The 20,354-nt window shown below is 48.0% G+C and overlaps 1 protein-coding gene and 1 pseudogene across 1 annotated transcript; one reads left to right on the top strand and one right to left on the bottom strand.

The window, feature by feature from the left end:
• Positions 1-406: 406 nt before the first annotated feature.
• On the bottom strand, positions 407-7,492 carry LOC123165534 (probable disease resistance RPP8-like protein 4; annotated as a pseudogene).
• Positions 7,493-11,807: 4,315 nt separating this feature from the next.
• LOC123163817 (uncharacterized) lies at positions 11,808-13,306 on the top strand. Its single transcript, XM_044581200.1, has one exon. It carries the CDS (start codon positions 12,133-12,135, stop codon positions 13,210-13,212), a length of 1,080 nt encoding a protein of 359 aa, XP_044437135.1. The 5' UTR covers positions 11,808-12,132; the 3' UTR covers positions 13,213-13,306.
• Positions 13,307-20,354: the final 7,048 nt, after the last annotated feature.

Below are 20,354 nucleotides of genomic sequence, written 5' to 3'. Positions count from 1 at the left end.
CCAGCGTTGAAAATGTGTGGCCTGGGAGGAAAGATAAGGAAGAGGGTGGTTGCACGAGGCCACGTGTAAGGAAGGAAACATGTACCTTTTTTTGGTGGGATTATTAGAGCCAGAGGGGAATTGAAGGGGAAACAGACTTTAAATCTATTGTTTGGCTAGGGGTATTGAAAATTCAGAAGAGATTGGGCTTAGGCATGTGACTTTAGACTCTAACTCCTATTGTTTTATTAATATGGAAGACGGTGGGAGTTAGTACTGAATTGTTTTATGAGTCCATCTTAACCTATGTTAACATCCCTTGTATAGTCCATTGTCAATTTCCACAAACCAAACAAAGAAATACAATTTCTCCTCAATTCGCACAAATAATTTATATCATGCGTCAAACAAATGATTGGGAATAAAATGACTCATTCTATGTCTAATTTTAATAAAACACCCAGCTCTAAACTCCCATTCCCCTTTACACCAAACACGCTTGGTGGGATCAAATGCTTACAAATGTGCCTGGGGCAGCCAACAACATGCTGTAGCGGAGTGTTCATCTATTCCTACTGATTTTCTGGCACTAAATAACTGCTGCAGATGATTGGTAATGGTACAGCCTGACAGGGTTTGGAGTTTGAACACCTTTTCCTCTCGAGGAATAGTCTCACACCTTTTGCCGTCTCGACCGGAAGATAATTGTGAATAAACAAGCAGCATAATAAAAGCTTGGCGCCAGATTCAGAGGCAAAGTCCCCAAGAGCAGAGAAGCATATCTACGAATGACTAGATGCACTCAAACGACCCGCCGTCTGTGCCTATCATTGTAGCCGCTACGAAGGACCGACGTCTGTGCCAAACGGACAAAAATTAAGAACGTGGTCGCGCGTTGGGCAATGGCGTCTGCCTCTTTGGATCTAAACGGACACACCCGAAAAATCGTGCGTTGGAGTTGGCCTCATGCCTTCAGTCTATTGTTTTCTTTTTTTTAACACAGTATAGACACACGCGCTCATACATACCCGCATACACTCACCCCTATGAACGCGCACACACGCACCCTGTGAGCACCTTCAACAGCCTGAGATCTTCAGTCTATTTTCTGTTGTACCTTTTCGTGTCATAATTGCCATGTCCGCCATGCCTATCTTGAGCTTGTTTTTGTTGCTTCAATGGAACTGGGGCCACAGCCCTTTTGCCGAAAAATGATTGAAAGCTCGCAACTAGAACTCGAAACAGTTTTGCGATATTCCATGAAAACCAAGAAAATCAGGTTGGTGACGGCGAGCAATCAGAAGTTCTCCACCCATCGCAAGCATAACACCTCACAGAATCACCGAGCAAGCAACACGAAGGCATGCTTCTTCTATACACTGATCTGAAAACAGGCTTACACCTGTGCCAACCTTGTCCATGCGCCGCCGGAACTGTAGTGTACCTCAATGTCATCAGTTGCTTTTCGCCCAACAGAACCAGACCTCTCCAAATCACCGCAGGGCAGTTCTGGAGCTGCGCTGTCGGATGATGTCATAGCCGGTGCCCCCAACTTTCTGAGCCAGGAACCAGCGAGCACGCCTCGGTCTACCTTGGTAGGGGTGGTCAGGCATTTGATCTTGTCACAAAGCTTCTCGTCGGCAAGCTTTAATGTATCGACGAGCACATCCATGTTGTACAGCGCCAGCTCTTGGAGGTGTTCCAGGTCATTCAGACCAGTGAGAACCTTCACTCTGCTGCAATCATGCACGGCTAAGACCGAGAGCATCGGCACGGCGCCAGGCTCTACGACCAGCTCCTCCAAGGCGCACAGATTTACAAGCTTCAGCTTTCGGAGGCTCTGGAATCCCCTCCCAGGAAACACCAGCGTTGCTCCACTGTATGAGCAATATGAGAGCTCCATCTCGGCGACGCATGGCAGCACTGCAAGCTTGTCTACAAACGGCTGCGACAGCTCCGATCTGTGCAAATGGAGCATGGTGAGGTTTGGCATGACATATCGGTCGCTCTGTGAATCACCAAGGTCTTCTAGCCTGCCGTGTAGAACCAGCACCTGGAGGCGGCGCATGCTTGAGTCGGTGAACATTGTAGATGGAAGGACTTCACCAGATAAGTCGAGGTTCACAAGGAACTCCATTTTCCTGAGAGCTGCTGAAAGCGCCTTAGTATGGGTTTCCGAAATGCCAGACAACGACAGAGACCGGAGACATAACATGTAGTTCAGTGGACAAATTTGATCTTGCCACGGATTTGAAGGCTCCACACCATCAAGGGTCATCAAGTTATTCAAGGAGACTCTGCAATCAGGCAACATGATTTTCTAAGCAAGCACATGCCTCAGTGCTTCAATTTCCCAAAATTCATCAACAACTGTTCTCACATTTGTTCTTCTTACATCTAATGTCTGGAGATTGTCAAGCTTAGAAATGGACGAAGGGAGCTCCTCCAAGTTGCTGTTTCTAATACCAAGGTACCTCAAGTGGATTATGCTTCCAATCTCATTTGGAAGCTTTTGGATCTTCAAACCATTCAGATCGATGACACGCAGGAACCTAGAGCCCTGTAAGAAGTGCAGCCCATGAATGGTCTTTAGGCCAGCTCTGTCGGAACTTCCACATGCTCTCAAGCACATCTCTGCAAAGCTGCCCCATGGTGTCTGAGGTTGAGGCGATTCATATATTGAGCTGCTGCGTTGGTCTTCTGCGAAATCGCAGAGAAGAGACCGCAGCTTAGGAAATTCATTCGGTATGTTGACAAATGAATCCACATAGTTGTGTACAGCAAGACGCCGCACTGCATTTGGATTTAGGACGTTAGCTTGGTGGTGGATTTCAAGGAAACCAGAGTCCCGTGCTTCAGATTCCAGGAACGCGTGAAGCAGATTGTGGATGGCTACTAGCTTGATTCGCCCTCCAGCATCCTTGTCCATGACCTGGACTAGTCCTCTTGAGACAAGGTCCTTCAGATAGTCAAACCCGACTTCCTCCAAAGTTTTTCCCTTCTTTGGCACCACAAAACCCTCGGCAATCCACAGACGCACCAAACGATCTGGGTAAACAATAATATTTTCTGACATGGATGCAAAGTAGAGAAAGCATGATTTTAGATGGTGTGGCAGATCATCAAAAGCTAAAGACCATATCCTTCCAACTGGTTTTGGCTGGCCATTGGTCTCGAGTTGCTCAAGCACTTCATCCCACTCCGCGGGAATCACCTTTGATCGTAATACTCCAGCAAGCACAATGATGGCTAGTGGAAGACCTGCTGATATATCGTGAACTTTGTCATAGTAAGCTTTGCAGTTGTAAATTTCTGGAGGTTTCTTTGCTCCAAAAACTCGTCGACAGAACAACTGTTGACCGTGTATGGTTTCAAGGCAACCCAATTCAAGAGGAGCAATACGTGGGTCCATATGTTTGATTTCCTTCACACTTAGGCGTGTCGTAAGCAAGATTCGGCTGCAATTGTTTTCATCTGGCAGGACATCCAACAAAGAATTCCAGTCACTGATTTCGACCAAACCATCAAGAACAACTAGGTACCGCCTGTTCTGCATTAGTTGTCGAAGTTTGCGCTCTTTACTGGTGGTTTCTCCATCACCAGGTGCCAATGATGCCTTATCAACTTTTTCAGGTGCTTCTGGGACCTCTGAGCTGATCTGCTTGTACATAGTCTCCACATAGTCTGTGAACCTGATGTGTGGTGGAAGACACACCCATGCATGCACCTCAAAGTTTCTCATGATATCAGGGTCGCTGTACAGCTTTCTTGCAAGTGTTTTCTTTCCAATGCCACACTCGCCCAGAATTGAGATGACAGCACGGTGACAAACAATCTTCTCCTTGTCAATGATTTGGTCTTTGAGGGTTGCAAATTCACTTTGTCTGGAGTCTTTGACATATCCATCCTCATACCTGCAGCATCAGTCGATCAGTATTAACTACCAATAATGAACTACTGTGTGCATGCTTTTTAAAACACACATAGTCGATTTACAACATAAAGTGTCAAACATGTTTCTATTTCAACAGATAGTCTACCAGAGGAAAATCAAATAACTTGAAACTTGATAAAGGGTTTGCCACTGAAATATGGGATCAAGCCCAAACTATAAATACACAAAATATTAGAATGTGACACTATAAAGTGTTTCCTAGGCTTTATCAATACGACCACCATGTTGTACGACCTAGCGAGATTTCCAATCCTGAAGAGTAAAATACTATCAAATTTACTCAGAAGTCCAAACAGAGTCCCAGACTAACTAATCATACGATTTTTCTTTCAATATTTGACCACATAATCAATATTTATTCAATTATTTATCTACTTTTTTGAGAGGGATGCCCTACATAATTAAATAAGTAACTGAATCGACATGGATGTGCAAAGTAACACTGTTAACACATACTCAAGGTACATGATGTGACAGTAGTATCCCAAATCAACAAACAAACTAGTCAGTTCATGACAAAACATTTTTTAAGGGCAAATACACTTAGATATAGATTAGTTTGCCTTCAGACATCTACTTTCAGTTTTTATTTTGTCAAATTAAGAACATAGGGAATGATTCTCTCGTGACAGAGAACCTACACAAATTCGAGCAAGAAACATGATCTCCCTTTGGTCAAGGCGACAAGCTAGCATGGAATGCCTACTATAGGACTTGGTTCCTAACTGTTCTGCCCCTAAAGACTCCTCCTGGTGGACGCGCCAGGTGAAGTGGCAAATACCAAACAGTGGCAAGTTGCCAAGCAAATTCAGGACACCTTTTTTTAAAAATGAACAGTTGAATGGCATGGTTTGTAAAGAGAAATTCCCTACAAGCTTCTCCTTTGCAAAAGTATAAGGCTGCTTTGGTCCGAGAGGTTATATACTCGAGCCTCGGACAAATACTTCTCCGAGTACTTTGGCACCCATTTTTTCTGGAGATCAAGCTGGTCCCTGCCTCAGATGGATATGGAAAGTAAGTGCATGCCCCAATTACGAGTGTTTGCTTGTCCGCTGCTCAATGACTAGCTGAATACTACGGGCATGCCAAGCCACAGTTCACTTTATAACACCTCGCCCCTCTCCCCTACCGAAGCCGTCGTGGTTTTGGCTGGCATGGCGCTTATGTGTCTATAATTTCGTTGGAATGTTTTTCATGTGAGAAAACATCGCTGGATCAGCATCACTCAAAGTTTGGTACAAAAATAATTAAATCTTAATAATCAAGAGAAATCCAAAATATTTAGATAGAAAAAAGAGAAAAATAAATTTGAAAATCACTACAAACTGTTCATCCAAAAAATAAAGAATAATACAAATTAGTAGATTTTTTTGAAAGGCGGATAAAAATATGTTATAAGAGCTATCGCTCTTTCAGTTTTTGCAATATTTCTATCTTTCTAAAGTTCTCTAGTAAAAATAGGAAAATATTGTAAACCTTCAAAAGAACTAGTTCGAATGTGTTTTGTCGAATTTTATTTACCCAAAACTTTCAAAGTTTTGTTCTTATTCTTTATTGATTTCTTAGTTCCTTGAATATTAAAATTTATTTATATCTAATTTTTTTAATGTACTATTGTTCTTTAATTTTCCAATTATCTTTTTGGTGAATTTCCTAGACTTTTTACATTTTCTATAATTTTATCAAATTGATGTGATTTCCTCGGTACTTTCTGAAATGGTGACACACTGACTTTTGCCCAAATGGATATGATAATAGCAAAAAATAAATAAAAATAGACACAAAGATGTCATGTCAGCTAATACCACCCGAGTTCCAATAGTGGGGAAAAGTGAACGTTTTTTACTTTTGAGAGTTCAAGGGTGTCAGATGCTTGCATTCAGCAGCATTAATATGGAATTGTCATATCCTTGCAGCTCTCGACTCATGTACCATTGCATTTTTGCATGCACATCAAAAGAAAGGAAAATGCGAAAGAAAAAAGAACCACTATGAAACAAAAAATAAACAGCATTGTGCTAGCAGAACAAGGACAAGAGAAACTATCCATAAAACAAAATCAAGGCACGTACATAAAAAGAGACCTCAAGTCTCACGTCCAAGGCCGCCTCCTCCTCCAAGAAAAGCTAGGGTTCGTGCCTCTCGCCGGCTCCGCCACAGGTCCGCCTCGTCTCCGGTGGCCCTAGGGCCATGGGGGCGCGGTGGATCCTAGCAAGGGCCGGCGGGAGGGCTCCGTTGTTAGTCGTTCCTTCAAGATTTGTTAGGGTTTGTGTCATACTCAGGAAGACGAGACGGCGGCGGCTCCCTGAAGATGGAATAAAGGTCTCCCCGCTTAGTCCCCGTTCTGGTGGTGCGTCTCCGGCGGATCTATCCTCGGTGGATTTGCTCGGGTCTGGTTGTGGTTCGTCTATGTTCGTGTGTCTTCAGGTTGGATCCTTTCGATCTACGTTATTCTTCATCAGCGACGGTTGCTGTTCTGGTGCGCTGGTCCTACAGGGCCTTAGCACAACGTCTTCCCGACTGTCTACTACAACAAGTTGTGCCCGACTCCGGCGAGGGAGGGGTGATGACGGCGGCGCGCCTTCGGCTCGCTTCAGTGATTGTAGTCGTCGCTAGGTGGTCTACGGATCTGGATGTAATTTTTATTATTTCTAGTGTTCGTTGTACTGCCATGATAGAAGATGAATATATTGAAAGTTTTCTCGCAAAAAAAAGGACAAGAGAAACTACCTCAAACTCAAGTACAAGTAAGCAAATACGTAGTAAGCAAATACGTAGTAAACAATAAGAAATAGCGTACCACTCGGGATCAGTCTCAATCGATGATGAATTCCATGTTTCGGATGGAAAACTCTCAATAGCATATGTTTCCTTGTTCTGATTCAGCTCATCAATCCTTTCATTGATCTTCACTATCTGATTCGACAGCCCATGACGTACAACAACCTGCACAACCTTATACCGCTTAGTTTGTAGCCCATCAACATTCATTAAAAACAAAAGTATATAATTTTGTAGTTGCCCTATAATTTTGCATAATTGGCATAATTTAAGGGAATCTGGAGGCATTCAACCGTGAGAGCGATGTTTCACCTGAGTGGCGAGCCCCTGGACTAGGTTGAAGGCTGCGCCGTGCCACCAGCCGCGGCGGCCCTTGGCGCTGAGGTGGAAGGCCTCGACGCGGAGGTGGAACTCGTCGACGGCGTCCTCGACCTCGAAGGCGACCTCCCGCGTCTCCCGCAGCCACAGCAGCAGCAGCTCGTTGGCGCGGCCGCGGCGGGCGCGGTCGGCCCCGCGGACGAGGGCCTGCAGGTAGGCCAGCTTCCGGCGCAGGGACCGGATCTCCGCGTCCACCCGGAGCAGCGCCGTCGCCTCCGCCGCCGCGAGCTCGCCCAGCTTCGCCGCCACCCCCGTCACGCCCGCGTCCGCCATGATTGGATGCCCGCCTCCGTCTGCCTCACTCACTCAGTGTGCTTGGTAAGTTTGGTTGGTGGTGGCGCACTGGCGTGGTTGTCGCTAGTAGCCTAGTACGTGGCGTGGTTGGCGTGGGACGAGTGAAGCTGGCAATGGCAATGGTCCTACTCTCGGAGGGACATGGATCCTCTCACGTGCCTTACCCTGCCTCCCACATGTCATTGACCCAATGGCAGGATAGCCCACGTCAGGGGATCCTCGTCTCTTTCGGAGGCCTCCATCGTAACGCCCCGTCCTTTATTAAATAGACATCATGTCAGGCCTATTCACGATGATTTCTGAAGAAGTCTACACCCAACTCTACTTAACCGAAGAAACAAGGTAGTTTTACTGTTCCCGACATCCTTAGCTCGAGTTTCTGCCGTTGGATCTACATCTAACGGCAACTTACCGCTTCGTCGAGCTGTCGTAAAGAACTGCAGCCCTTCATCGCCATCCAACGGTTGAAAATGGTCTACACGTCCTTGTTTGAATTCCATCAAGAGCATTTTAACTCTCTTTTCTTAGCTTTTCAGTCTTTTGTTTTTCGTTACTGTTTTCAAAATGGATGGCTGTGCAATTCAGAAAAATATGCCTAAAAAAATGAGACCAATCAAGACTAACCCTTGCTGACATTATTGTATAGAAGAAATAACCTAAGCATCAAGGAGGACGCCCCGTTCTCATAAATACATGGCTATAAAGCCTAGGATTTCGAGGGGCACAAACATCATATATGAACGGTAGCTGTCATCTCCAACACGAACTCTCAAACCCCCGGCATCTGTTTGGACCGAACGGTCTTTACCCATTTTGCCATCCAATGAGACACCTCGTCGATCCGTGGACCGGGTTCGGATGTTCATTTTCCAGCAAACCAGAGGGCTTTGCGGGTGTTTGTACCGCTGCCACGCACGCGTCTGACACCCCAGACCCACCCAAAACCCTCTCGCTCACCCGCGTCCTTTCCCGCAAAAAGAAGTTGTCGCGCATTCATGTCGTCGGTGCCGCTCCAAAGCGCCAGCGCCGCATTCATGTCGGCCTAGATCGAACGAGATCTCTCACTAGATGCCCGCATTGAAGCGGCGCGCCAACCGAGAGCACTACACGCGCCGCATCCAGATGTACGTGCCTTCCGCCCCCATGCAAACGCCCCCCATCCGTCCGCCTAGGGGCATTAAACAAACACATTTGCCGAGAAACCCACTTCGATGACCGCATGCAAACGTCACCCGTTTGTTCGCCTGCCGGCATTATAGCCCGCCTCCCGCTATTTATACCTGGCCAAGCTCGGCAAGAGCCGCATCACACCTCCGCATCCCCTCTATGCCCCACACCCGCCATGGCCTCAAGCTCCAAATCGCTGTGGGACAACCTCACACGGAGCATCCTACGAATGTCACCATGTCAAGAGTCTCTTCGCCAAGTGACACAAGCGACATCTACATTATACATATAAAGGTGAATCTTCTCCTTTACATGTGTCTAGTTGTGCCCTTCGAGGATGGTATACTACCTGACTCTCCTACTCGTGCATACATAGGTCTCAGCGGAGTTTCACACATGGCGAGGAGGAGCTCGAGCGCAAGAGAATGATTACACCATCCGTGAGGGAATCATGAAAACGACGACGAAAGAAGACAGAGCTACCGAATTATAGCGACTGGACATCGGGCACCATCGTAGAGAAGGGCGGCACCAACTGACGACCAAAGATCGTCAGTGGACGGACATCCGGCGACCGTCCGGACATCCAACGCTACATTGACCACCCGAACATCGGACCTCTTCCCAAAAATTGGGCAAAAGGCAACAGAAGCCCTGCTCAGTCGTACATCCGGCCAACCTCCGGACACCTTCGCACCCTATCCCCTCTATGCACCACACCCGCCATGGCCTCAAGCTCCAAATCACTGTGGGAAAACCTTAAACGAAGCATCCTACGGACGTCACCATGTCAAGAGTCTCTTCTCCAAGTGACACATGCGACATCTACTTTATACATATAAAGTTGAATCTTCTCCTTTACATGTGTCTAGTTGTGCCCTTTGAGGATGGTATACTACTTGACTCTCCTACTCGTGCATACATAGGTTTCAGCGGAGTTTCACACATGGTGAGGAGGAGTTCGAGCGCAGTAGAATGATCACACCATCCGCGAGGGAATCATGAAAAGGACGACGGAAGAAGACAGAGCTACTGAATTATAGCGACCGGACATCAGGCACCATCGTAGAGAAGGGCAGCACCAACTGACGACCGAAGATCGTCAGCGGATAGACATCCGGCAACCGCTCGGACATCCGACGCTACATCGACCACCCGAACATCCGGCCTCTTCCCAAAAATTAGGCAAAAGGCAATAGAAGCCCTGCTCGGTCGGACATCCAGCCAACCTCCGGACATCCTGCGCCCAACGAAGATCCAGGCATCCGGCGTACCTGTGCGTAATTTGGGCCTTTAGCCTTGTAACTCTTCCCCTTTTACCCCTCGCTTACCCTTTTTGTGGCTTGGGTTATAAATACCCCTTCCCTCCCCATTTATAGGGCTAGCAAAGTAGAAACTAGATACCATAGAGCTTTGCTCAGGTGTCTCCCCATGGTGGGATCTATCTCCTCCTAGAGGATTAAGACCTCCTCTTGGAGAAGAACCTTCCATGGTTACCAAGGCCTCCACATGTGGAGAATAAAGGCTTCATAGAAGCAATGAAGCATCAAGCCATCCTTGTCCTAGGACTTGGGAAAGAAGCATATCTTGTTCCATCTCTCTCTTTGGATGATATATATCAAGGATCTATCTATGTGTCTCTTTATTTGCATCTATTTGTGTTGATTTGTGTGTATCCCTCATGATTCCCCTCGTGTTATTCGCGTTCTTCCTCAAATCCATCTCCAATTCATGAATATTGGGCCACATAGGGTCTCTACCCTACATCACAACCTCTCCACCAAACAAAAGTAAAATCTCTCCGACGTTGCGGCCCGCTGGCAGCCTCGCCGAGCCAGCCGAATATAGGTTGGTTTGCCGGCGAGCTCTTCGGAGGGCAGCAATGCCGACGAGACAATGGAAGAGGCGGCTGAAGATGAGCCGGTGCCACCACACTCGTCGGTCCATGCCGGCATCACCTTGGGTGAGGCGCGGGCGCACTTCACCGATATGATGACGGAAGAACGAGAGGTGGCGTTCTGACAGGTGCAGGAAGACCAAAGGTACGGCCTGCGGCTCCACGACGAGCACCGGCTCGCGAAGGAACAAATCGCGGGTGACCACGCGACTGACAAACGTCGTCACGACCATGGTGGCGGACGGTCCGGGCTTTCTGGATGAGCAGTGGGCACTGCTCTTGTCCTACTCCAGCACTCGCGAGATCCATCGCGAGCGATGGCGGTTCCGCGTCGTGAGGGCGAAGAAAGACACCCTATTCATGGACATCATTGCAACGTCGGGGGATTTTGAGGACGAAACCTTCGACGCCACCATCTCCCCGTGAGTTGTGCCCCCACCGTTGTCCGTGGCCTGGTGCCACAATGACGAGGCCGACACATCCACGTTCGCCGGCGTTGATAGCAAGGAAGAGTAGAACACGGGAAGCCGACACCGCTCGGGTCCCAGGAAGGCTACTGCCACGTCTTGCCATGCCTCACTAGGGTGAGCTTGCCCGACGGAGGCCACTATTCTTCCCGACCAACTGAAGCTTCACTTTCCGGGGCTCACGGTCGGCCAGTGAGCTTGTTGCCGGACATGGGGAAGACATGTCACGGGAAACGGGAAATGCCGTGGCCGGCGATCATTTAGACTAGGTTATAATAGCCTAATCAGCTATAGTTTAGTTTCCTCAACAACAAAAAAGCTATAGTTTAGTTGAAATATGTCCGAAATGTGAAGATTTTTTGTCCGGTTTAGATAAAAATCATCGGGTTTGCATGTTATTCGTTCGGTTTATTTAAATCCGGATTGAAATGTATGCGGACATCTTTGGATTACTGGCTCCCGTATCACTGTCAACGAACGCATCCGTACGCGTCCATGGACAGATACTGTGTCCGATTTAAGAGTCTGCGTTAAAGACGCTTTAAGTGCGTGTCTGAAATTCACCCTAAATTGCTCGAATTATCCCACAAAGAAAAGAATTCTTCGGGCTAGCTGAGCCTGATACACAAGCACCGGTCATAGCCGTACCAAAAGGGAAACCTATCTCAGAGATGTCGTGCCAAGTAGAAACCGGATTAACCTTCCTTTAATCGGAAGCCCACCGGGGTCGAAAACGGTTTGCTACCCAAGCTGAGCATCACCTTCCTTTAATCGAAGCCCACCGGGATCGAAACGGTTTGCTACCCAAGCAAGCATCACCTTCCTTAGTTTGGTTAATCACAGCCCTACGCCTTAATCCGCGCCCTCAAAAAAGAAGGTGAATCTTTCCGCAGCTAATGGCAGGTTATGGCGAGCAGCCTGCGGGCTATATCATCATTTTTGGAGCTAATGCAAGATTACGGGCTTAATAGGCCTACTGCCTAGCACTCTAGGGGCCACCGCGTTCGGGGCAGACGGACGAGTCCACGTCCGGCTCCGGCGCACAGAAACCTGCCTTTTTTCATCTACATATACAGCAGCAGCAACGAGCCAACGGGATCGGATAGAAGGAGGCCAGCCAGCAATGTAGAGGCTCGTCAGCAACGAGCCAACGGGATGGAAGAGGAGCAGAGGAAGAAGCTCGTAGCCTCGTACGCACCGCCAGCCAGCCAGCAATGACGCGCGGCAAGATCGCGATGAGGCTCGTCGAGAACGCGAAGGCGCGCGCCGGCACGTGCGGCAGGAGGACCAAGGGGCTCCAGAACAAGGCCAAGGAGCTCGCTACGCTGTGCGCGGTCCCGGTCGCGCTCGTCTGCCTCGCCGGCGCCGGGGCCCCGCCGCTCGTGTGGGAGTCGGAGGAGGGCGTCCTCGAGCGGTACCGCCGCGCCGTCCCGCCGGAGGCCCGCGCGCAGCACACGCACCGGGGCTACCTCGAGGCGGAGCTGGGCAAGGAGAGGGCCAAGCTCGCCAGGGTGCGCCACGGCTGCCCCGCCGCGCTCGCGGACTGGGACCCGGCGCTCAACGATGTGACGCTGGCCGAGGCGCGGGAGCTGCTCGACGCGATCGACGCCGCGCTGCGGGCCGTGGGAGACAGGATGGAGGCCCTGGGCTTACCGGCCGACGGCGGCCACGTCGCGCTCGACGAGCAGGTCGCGCCGGATGCTTCCGACGACGCCGTCATGCCGCAGCAGCTCGCGCAAGGTGGCGGCGTGCCGTGCACCGGAAGCAACCCCGTGGACATGGACGTCGCCGGCTTTCAGCTGCAGATGGTGCCGTGGCACGGCGGGAACAAGGACGGCCTGCTCGGGGAAGATAGCTTCCAGATGCAACCAGGGTGCGGCTTCCAGTGCATCGGCGGCGGCAACTACTCGGGCGCCGTCGACGAGACGCTCGCGCTGGGCTCCGGCAATGCTCATTGCGACTGGCCTGATCTGACCATGTGGCACACCGATGCAGTCTTGCCACTTGGGCACTACCCTGACTTCGCCGACGGCACTCTGGCACCAGAGTACTCCGCTCAGGTCGTCGCCGGCGGGGACTACATGAAGACACTACCAACTGGATACGGGTACCCCGTGGCCATGGGCGTCGCCGACAACTTCACTCTGGGAAGCAACTACACGGCGCATTGGCAGGCCGAGGAGTCCCGTCGCCCCGGCACAAGCACAAACCAGCTGCTGTCAGCTGCATCATCGCCTCAGTGTTCGAATCCCGGGACACGCAGCTCCAGCCAAGTCTTCCATTATCTCCACTAGACTAGTATTGTTGTCATGGAAGGTGTTAGGTCGAAGAGGAAGAAAAGCTTTATGTTAACAGGGGAATTGCAGTTCGTAGCTATAATATCTTGATTCTCACGCATTTGAAGTTTAATTTACATAATCCATTTTTTTTGGGTAATTCCAGTTTTATGCCCTATGTTTTTGTAATTTTATTCTACAGGATTACACAGTTTGTCATGGGGATTACCCATTTGGTGTAAGTTGTGCCAGGTTTTACCATTCTTTTTCGTTTTGAACTTATTCTGTCGTGTTGCTCCTAGTTGTCGGCCTACATGCAAAGGCATAGCTGACCCGCAAGCTATCCATGCCATGGCCCAGGGCGTGGAAAATGTTTAAAAATGAAAGTAAACTAGGACGCGGCTAATCTGCTCCCGAGCTTAAATGAGCTCGGGTGAACCGTAAAATCAAAACTAAATCAAAAAAAATTCAAAAAATTCCAAAAAAATTTTAGAGAAACATTGACAAAAGTTCTAAGTGCCTGCAAAAATTCGTCATGAAATCACATTCCTAGAAGGCGTGGCAAAAAAAACAAAAACAGTACTCTGAAAAAGCTACTTTCAAACGCATTTTGAAGCACTGAATTTGTTTTTTTTGCCACGCCTTACAGGAATGTGATTTCATGATGAATTTTTGCAGGCACTTAGAACTTTTGTCAATGTTTCTCTCAAATCGATTTTTTTTCGATTTTACTGTTCATGCGGGAGCATATGAGCTCGGGATCAAAAGATGACTTTCGAGTAAACTAGGGAATTATCACAATATAATACCGAAATTGCTTTTGGAATCCGAGCACCATGGAGGCCTCCAAATATAAAATTCAAAATTCTTGAAAATTCATATTTTTACATTTCAAAAAAATCTGAAAAAAATAGATGAAGGCATAGTGCACAAGTGTGTAAAAATGAAATAGGTTGAAACGAGGGTTGTGCAAAAAAGACAAATCTGGGGCCTTTTAACACATGATACTATTCATCCTCCCAGATCATGAATTTGTCTTTTTTGTATAGGTCGCATTTCAACGTATTTCATCCTAAAAAATTTATGCACATACGCCTCACATCATTGTTTACTTGTACAATTTTTCTTCAGATTTCTTTGAAACCGGAATTTTCAAATTTTGAATTTTTCAAGAAAACGGCCTTCATGGAGAGGCCAAGAGCCAAAACGCCATTCTCAATATAATATCAAAATATTGAACTACATTTTACTTCATCACGAGATTATTAGCAACAAAATTTATTTCATATCCCCAAGAAGGTTGATAACCCACAAATATAGGGATCGTTTGTAGCCTTCTTCGATAAATAAGAGTGTCAAACTCAACGAGGAGCTAAAGGTAGAACAAATATTCTCTCAAGTTCTATCGACCATCCATACAACTCTACGCACACTTGAGGTTTGCTTTACCTAAAACAAGTATGAAACTATTTTGCAAGAATAAAACTATGAATAAATTGCAAGGTAATAAAAGTGGATAGCTTTTGTCAACAAGAAAGTCATTTGTCCCTAGGCAATCGATAACAAGTACCGGTAATCACTCTTGCAACTTTATATGAGGGAGAGGCATGAGCTAATATATTTTCTCTACTTGGATCATATGCACTTATGATTGGACCCCTAGAAAGCATCCGCAACTACTAAAGATCATTAAGGTCGTGAAACCCAACCATAGCATTAAATATCAAGTCCTCTTTATCCCATACGCAACAACCCACCTACTCGGGTTTAAGCTTCTGTCACTCTTGCAACCCACCATAAGCGAATCATGAACGTATTGCAACACCCTACAGCGGGGACCCCTCATGTTTGCGCGAGACGGAGGGCACCGTAGGACAGCACCATAAATAAAATATACAGTCATACCAACCAAGATCATGATTAACCCACAGGGCAAAACGGATCTACTCAAACATCATAGGATAGCCAAATATCATTGGGAAATAATATATGAAGTTGAGCACCATGTTTAAGTAGAGATTACATCAGAGAGAAGGGATGTTACACCGCTGCATAGAGGGGGAGAGAGTTGGTGTTGACGGTAGCAAGATTGTTGATGTAGATCGCCGTCACGATCCTAGCCCCGGCGGCACTCCGGCGCCACCGGGAGAGAGGGTGATATGGCCCCCCTCCTTCTTCTTCTTCCTTGGCCTTCCCTCCTAGATGGGAGGAGAGTTCCCCCTCTGGTCCATGGCCTCCATGGCGGCGGAGGGGCGGGAGCCCCTCCGAGATTGGATCTCCCTCACTGTTCACTTCTGCTCCGCGTTCCCCAAATCTGGCCGAAAACCGTTTCTTATATTCCGGGAGATCCGTAATTCCAATTACGCTGAAAATTTTACATGATTTTTTTCATAAATTATCTTTCTTGCGCCAGAAGAAGGGCCCCAACCGACGTTCGAGGAGGGCACAAGATACCTGGGTGCGCCAGGGGGTGCCCGGTGCGCCCTGGTGGGTTGTGGTCACTGTGGGCCCCCGTTTGCGTTGATTCCACCTCCCAAAAATCATAAATATTCCAAAATAATTCTCCGTAAATTTTTATTGCGTTTGGACTTCGTTTGATATGGATTTCTGTGAAACAAAAAACATGCAACAAACAGGAACTAGCACTAGGCATTGGATCAATAGGTTAGTCCAATAAATCATATAAAAAGTTGCCAAAAATATGTGAAAGTTGTATAATATTAGCATGAAACAATAAAAAATTATAGATACGACGGAGAGGTATCAAAGGTAACGAACTACGCACAAACATTGATCAGCGAAGATGAATATATGAATAACAATCTAAACAAGAGCGGTCATCGTCCCTTTTGCCAAACTTCCAAGGACTCTGCTGTTATGCTGGACGACAACGTGGCCGACGATCGCCATCCACCGCCTGTATACAGAGAAATCTCGCCTATCCAGTATAATCTCACAATCATAAACTAACTGACTTTTAATAAAAACCTGATGGTCTGGGAATACAAATCGATCCGAGGATCGAATATGACCGTCGTTGACCATCTCGCATCAGTGATCAAGCCCGAACGAGCCAAAATCACTACTCTCAGCAAAATAAAAAATAATAAAAACGGAGGCAAAAGATTTACCTCATCGACTAATTAAGAAAAAGGGAATTGCCCAGTTCATTAACAGAAAAACAGGCGAAAACCGACACAAACCAACAACATGTGTACTACTCACACAGCATGCAAAACCACAACCGCATAATCAGCCCAACAACCATACCCGACACGCACCGACCAGGCGACCACCAACCCTCGCGCTACTACATCACAAAGAAATTCCTAATGAAAGTACCAAGCACAAACCCAAAGACTGATGACCATTCATCAAGCAGTCGCGGATGCCTTTCCTGTGGTGCCACTCTTCTTACTTTTGCTTCTGAGAGACTCCGCCATGATTATCTAGCCAGATCCAGGGCTAGCCACCTCCAAATATTTGAGCAAGCTGTGAATCTCTATTTGAAAGAGAATCGCATCCACCTACCCAACGGAACCTCCATGGTCCACAAAGGCGAGCGGCTGGCTGAGCTCTGAAGGATCAGGCGCCAACATACCAATTGCCTCAACATCATCAGCCACATGTATCTCCAACACGATGGACTCAAGTGCCTCCAATTTCTCACATGGCAGAGGCGAATCATGTCCCTCACACGAGGTCGCCGGCAAGATGACCTCCATATGCTCCATAGACAGAGGCGAAGCAGGTCTCACACATAGATGTTGAAGCTCATGTTGATCTGCAGCATCGGGGCCATAAGCGTGGTGATGGGCGCGTCCTTAGAGGTAGGCAACACGGGAGATACATCAGACAACAAAATTGAATTGACCCCAACACGAGGGGAGAGACTATTGGAAATATGCCCTAGAGGCAATAATATATTATTATTATATTTCCATTTAAATGTTTATATTTCGTGCTATAACCAGTATGATCCTGGAATATGCAATTCAGTGGAAAACTCATATGCATGTGTGGAATGATAAACGGTTAAATAAAATGTTACTAGTCTTGCCTCTAGGACTAGCTCAAGTGTTGTTGGTGACCATGTTTTCCGGGTCTTAGGAAGTTAGGATATCGTTAAGTGTAAAAATAGTCCTAAAACAACATTGAGATTATGATGTTAGAAGAACGATCATATTGAATCAACCCAGACTTGTCTGTTATGAATTGAGTTAATATCATTTGTAATCAATTGTAATAACATGGAGTGTTAACATGTGGTTTTGCTCCTTAGACCATGAGAGTATCGTAGTCATTTCTTACCGTACGGTGGGCTTTGGGGTTGCTCAAACGTCACCTGTAACACGGTGATCATAATGGCAACTTACATGTTCATCGAAAAGTTTGACAAGAGACTAAATAGCTCAAGAGTGGGATTTGTTCCTCCAGCGATGGAGAGATATTCTTAGAGCCCTCTCTGTGTGACGACATCCATCATCATCTGGCCAGACACAGATGACTACATCACGGGGATTGATATGTCCATTTTGCATCATGTTTTCCTACTATTATTTATAGTGTTTTTATGCATTATAACACTTTGTGGAGTAATTCTAATGCCTTTTCTCTCATAATAGGCAAGGTTTACAGAAAGAGGGAGAATACCACCAGCTGGAATTCTGGACCTGAGAAAGCTACGTCAGAGATACCTATTCTGCACATCTCCAAATGAGCTAAAATTTCACAAAGAATTATTTTGGAATATATAAAAAATATTAGAATAAATAAATGTCAGAGGGGGCCACTGTCGGTGTCAAAACCGGCGGATCTCGGGTAGGGGGTCCCGAACTGTGCGTCTAAGGCGGATGGTAACAAGAGGCGGGGGACACGATGTTTACCCAGGTTCGGGCCCTCTCGATGGAGGTAATACCCTACTTCCTGCTTGATTGATCTTGATGATATGAGTATTACAAGAGTTGATCTACCACGAGATCGTAGAGGCTAAACCCTAGAAGCTAGCCTATGGTATGATTGTTGTTGTCATACGGACTAAACCCTCCGGTTTATATAGACACCGAAGGGGGCTAGGGTTACACAGAGTCGGTTACAAGGGAGGAGATCTACATATCCGTATTGCCAAGCTTGCCTTCCACGCCAAGGAGAGTCCCATCCGGACACGGGACGAAGTCTTGAGTCTTGTATCTTCATAGTCCAACAGTCCGGCTAAAGTATATAGTCTGGCTGTCTGAGGACCCCCTAATCCAGGACTCCCTCAGTAGCCCCTGAACCAGGCTTCAATGACGACGAGTCCGACGTGCAGGTTGTCTTCGGCATTGCAAGTCGGGTCTCCTCCGAATACTCCATAGAAGATTTTGAACACAAGGATAGTGTCCGGCTCTGCAAAATAAATTCCACATACCACCGTAGAGAGAATAATATTTCCACAAATCTAATCTGCTGACACATTCAGCATGACATCACATCATGGCCCGGTCATTGTTCGAACCGTTTTTCACAACCAGCCGATGCACATATTGTGAGGCGGTTTTCTTGGCACGTCTTGTCGAAGCAGAGATCGTGTCCCCTTACCACGAGATTCTCATCAATACGGGTGTGGGTAACCCAACCGCGCCATCAATTACGGCGCTTGGGGAATAAGCGAGTTTACCAGGTAGGTGGGGAGGCGCATAGCTTCTTCCGCCCTTATAAAGGGACAAGGATTTACCCTTTTCACCCACGCCTTCTTCCTCCTCGCTCATCCATTCTTGCGCACTCGAGCTCCAGCACCCAAGTTCGCGTTTTTTCTCCTCAAACCACTCCAAGCATGTCCGGAGCGGGAGGCAAGTGGATGGTCTCCTCCGTTATGGAGGAGAACATCACAAAGCTGCGGGGAGCCGGATATCTGGCCGCGGATATCGCACACCGGCTGCCAGATGCGGGGCAGATCATCCCTACTCCAGAACCCCATGAGAGGGTGGTTTTTCTTACCCACTTCGTCCGCGGACTGGGATTTCCCCTCCACCCGTTTGTCCGCGGGCTCATGTTCTACTACGGGCTGGACTTTCACGATCTAGCCCCCAATTTCATCCTCAACATCTCGGCGTTTATCGTCGTGTGCGAGGCCTTCCTCTGCATCAAGCCCCACTTCGGCCTGTGGCTGAAGACCTTCAATGTTAAACCGAAGGTGGTGGTCGGCCAGCAAGAAGAGTGCGGAGGCGCCATGGTGGGCAAAATGCCCAACGTCACCTGGCTCGAAGGCTCCCATGTGGAGACCATAAAGGGGTGGCAATCGGGGTGGTTCTACATCACCGAGCCGTGCGACACCAACTGGGTGGCGGCCCCCGAATTTCGATCCGGAATCCCCATGCGGCTCACCTCCTAGAAAGAGAAGGGCCTGCCCTGGGGTTCCCCGGTAGAGCTGACCAGACTCCAGACATGCATCAAAAACATGATGAGCAAGAAAATCAAGCTCGTCAACGTGGTCCAAGTCATGCTCTTCCACCGGATCCTCCCGTGTCAAAGACGGGCATTCATTTTGTGGGAGTTCGACCCGGGCGAGCACCAGATGCTGCGAGAGCTCTTCGACACGACGCACAAGGACGTCTGGAAGATGCTGTTCAAGGGCGCCGAGGTACCTCCTCCCCTCGCCGAGGACCGCGGACTAAGCGCAAAGCGCCCTACCAATCCGGTAAGTCTTTTACATCCCATAAGATGTTCTTTTCCCCAGTATAACCACGCGCGGGATCTAAGCCTCCACGCCATTTAACAAGACTGGGTAGCGACAGCAGAGCAGATCGATTGTTCGGCTCCCCTTCCCAAAGATCCAGCAGATGCTCTCCTGACAGAGATGTTGGTTCCGGCGCCTTATGAGGTGCCGGAGAAGAAGGCCACGGGGACCAGGAAAGGTCTCCGGTGCAAGGTTATATCGGACTCATCGTCCGAAAACACTGAGGCGCACTCCTCCCACGAAAACGAGGAGGGGGAAGAGGGAAGTTCTCCTCCCCCAGCCAGGGGAGACAAGAAAAGGAAGGCCGCCCCGGCTGGGGCGGCCGAAGGGTCCAAGAAGGGAAGGACCCTCCCTCCGGACAACTCCACAACCGCCGCCTACAGCGACGACGAGTGGCTGCCTAGGGATAAGCCCCTGGAGAAGTCGTAAGTATCCGGATACCATA

Source organism: Triticum aestivum, chromosome 7D (genome assembly GCF_018294505.1).
Source record: "Triticum aestivum cultivar Chinese Spring chromosome 7D, IWGSC CS RefSeq v2.1, whole genome shotgun sequence".
NCBI lineage: Eukaryota > Viridiplantae > Streptophyta > Magnoliopsida > Poales > Poaceae > Triticum > Triticum aestivum.
This window is presented reverse-complemented; position numbering and strand designations above follow the sequence as displayed.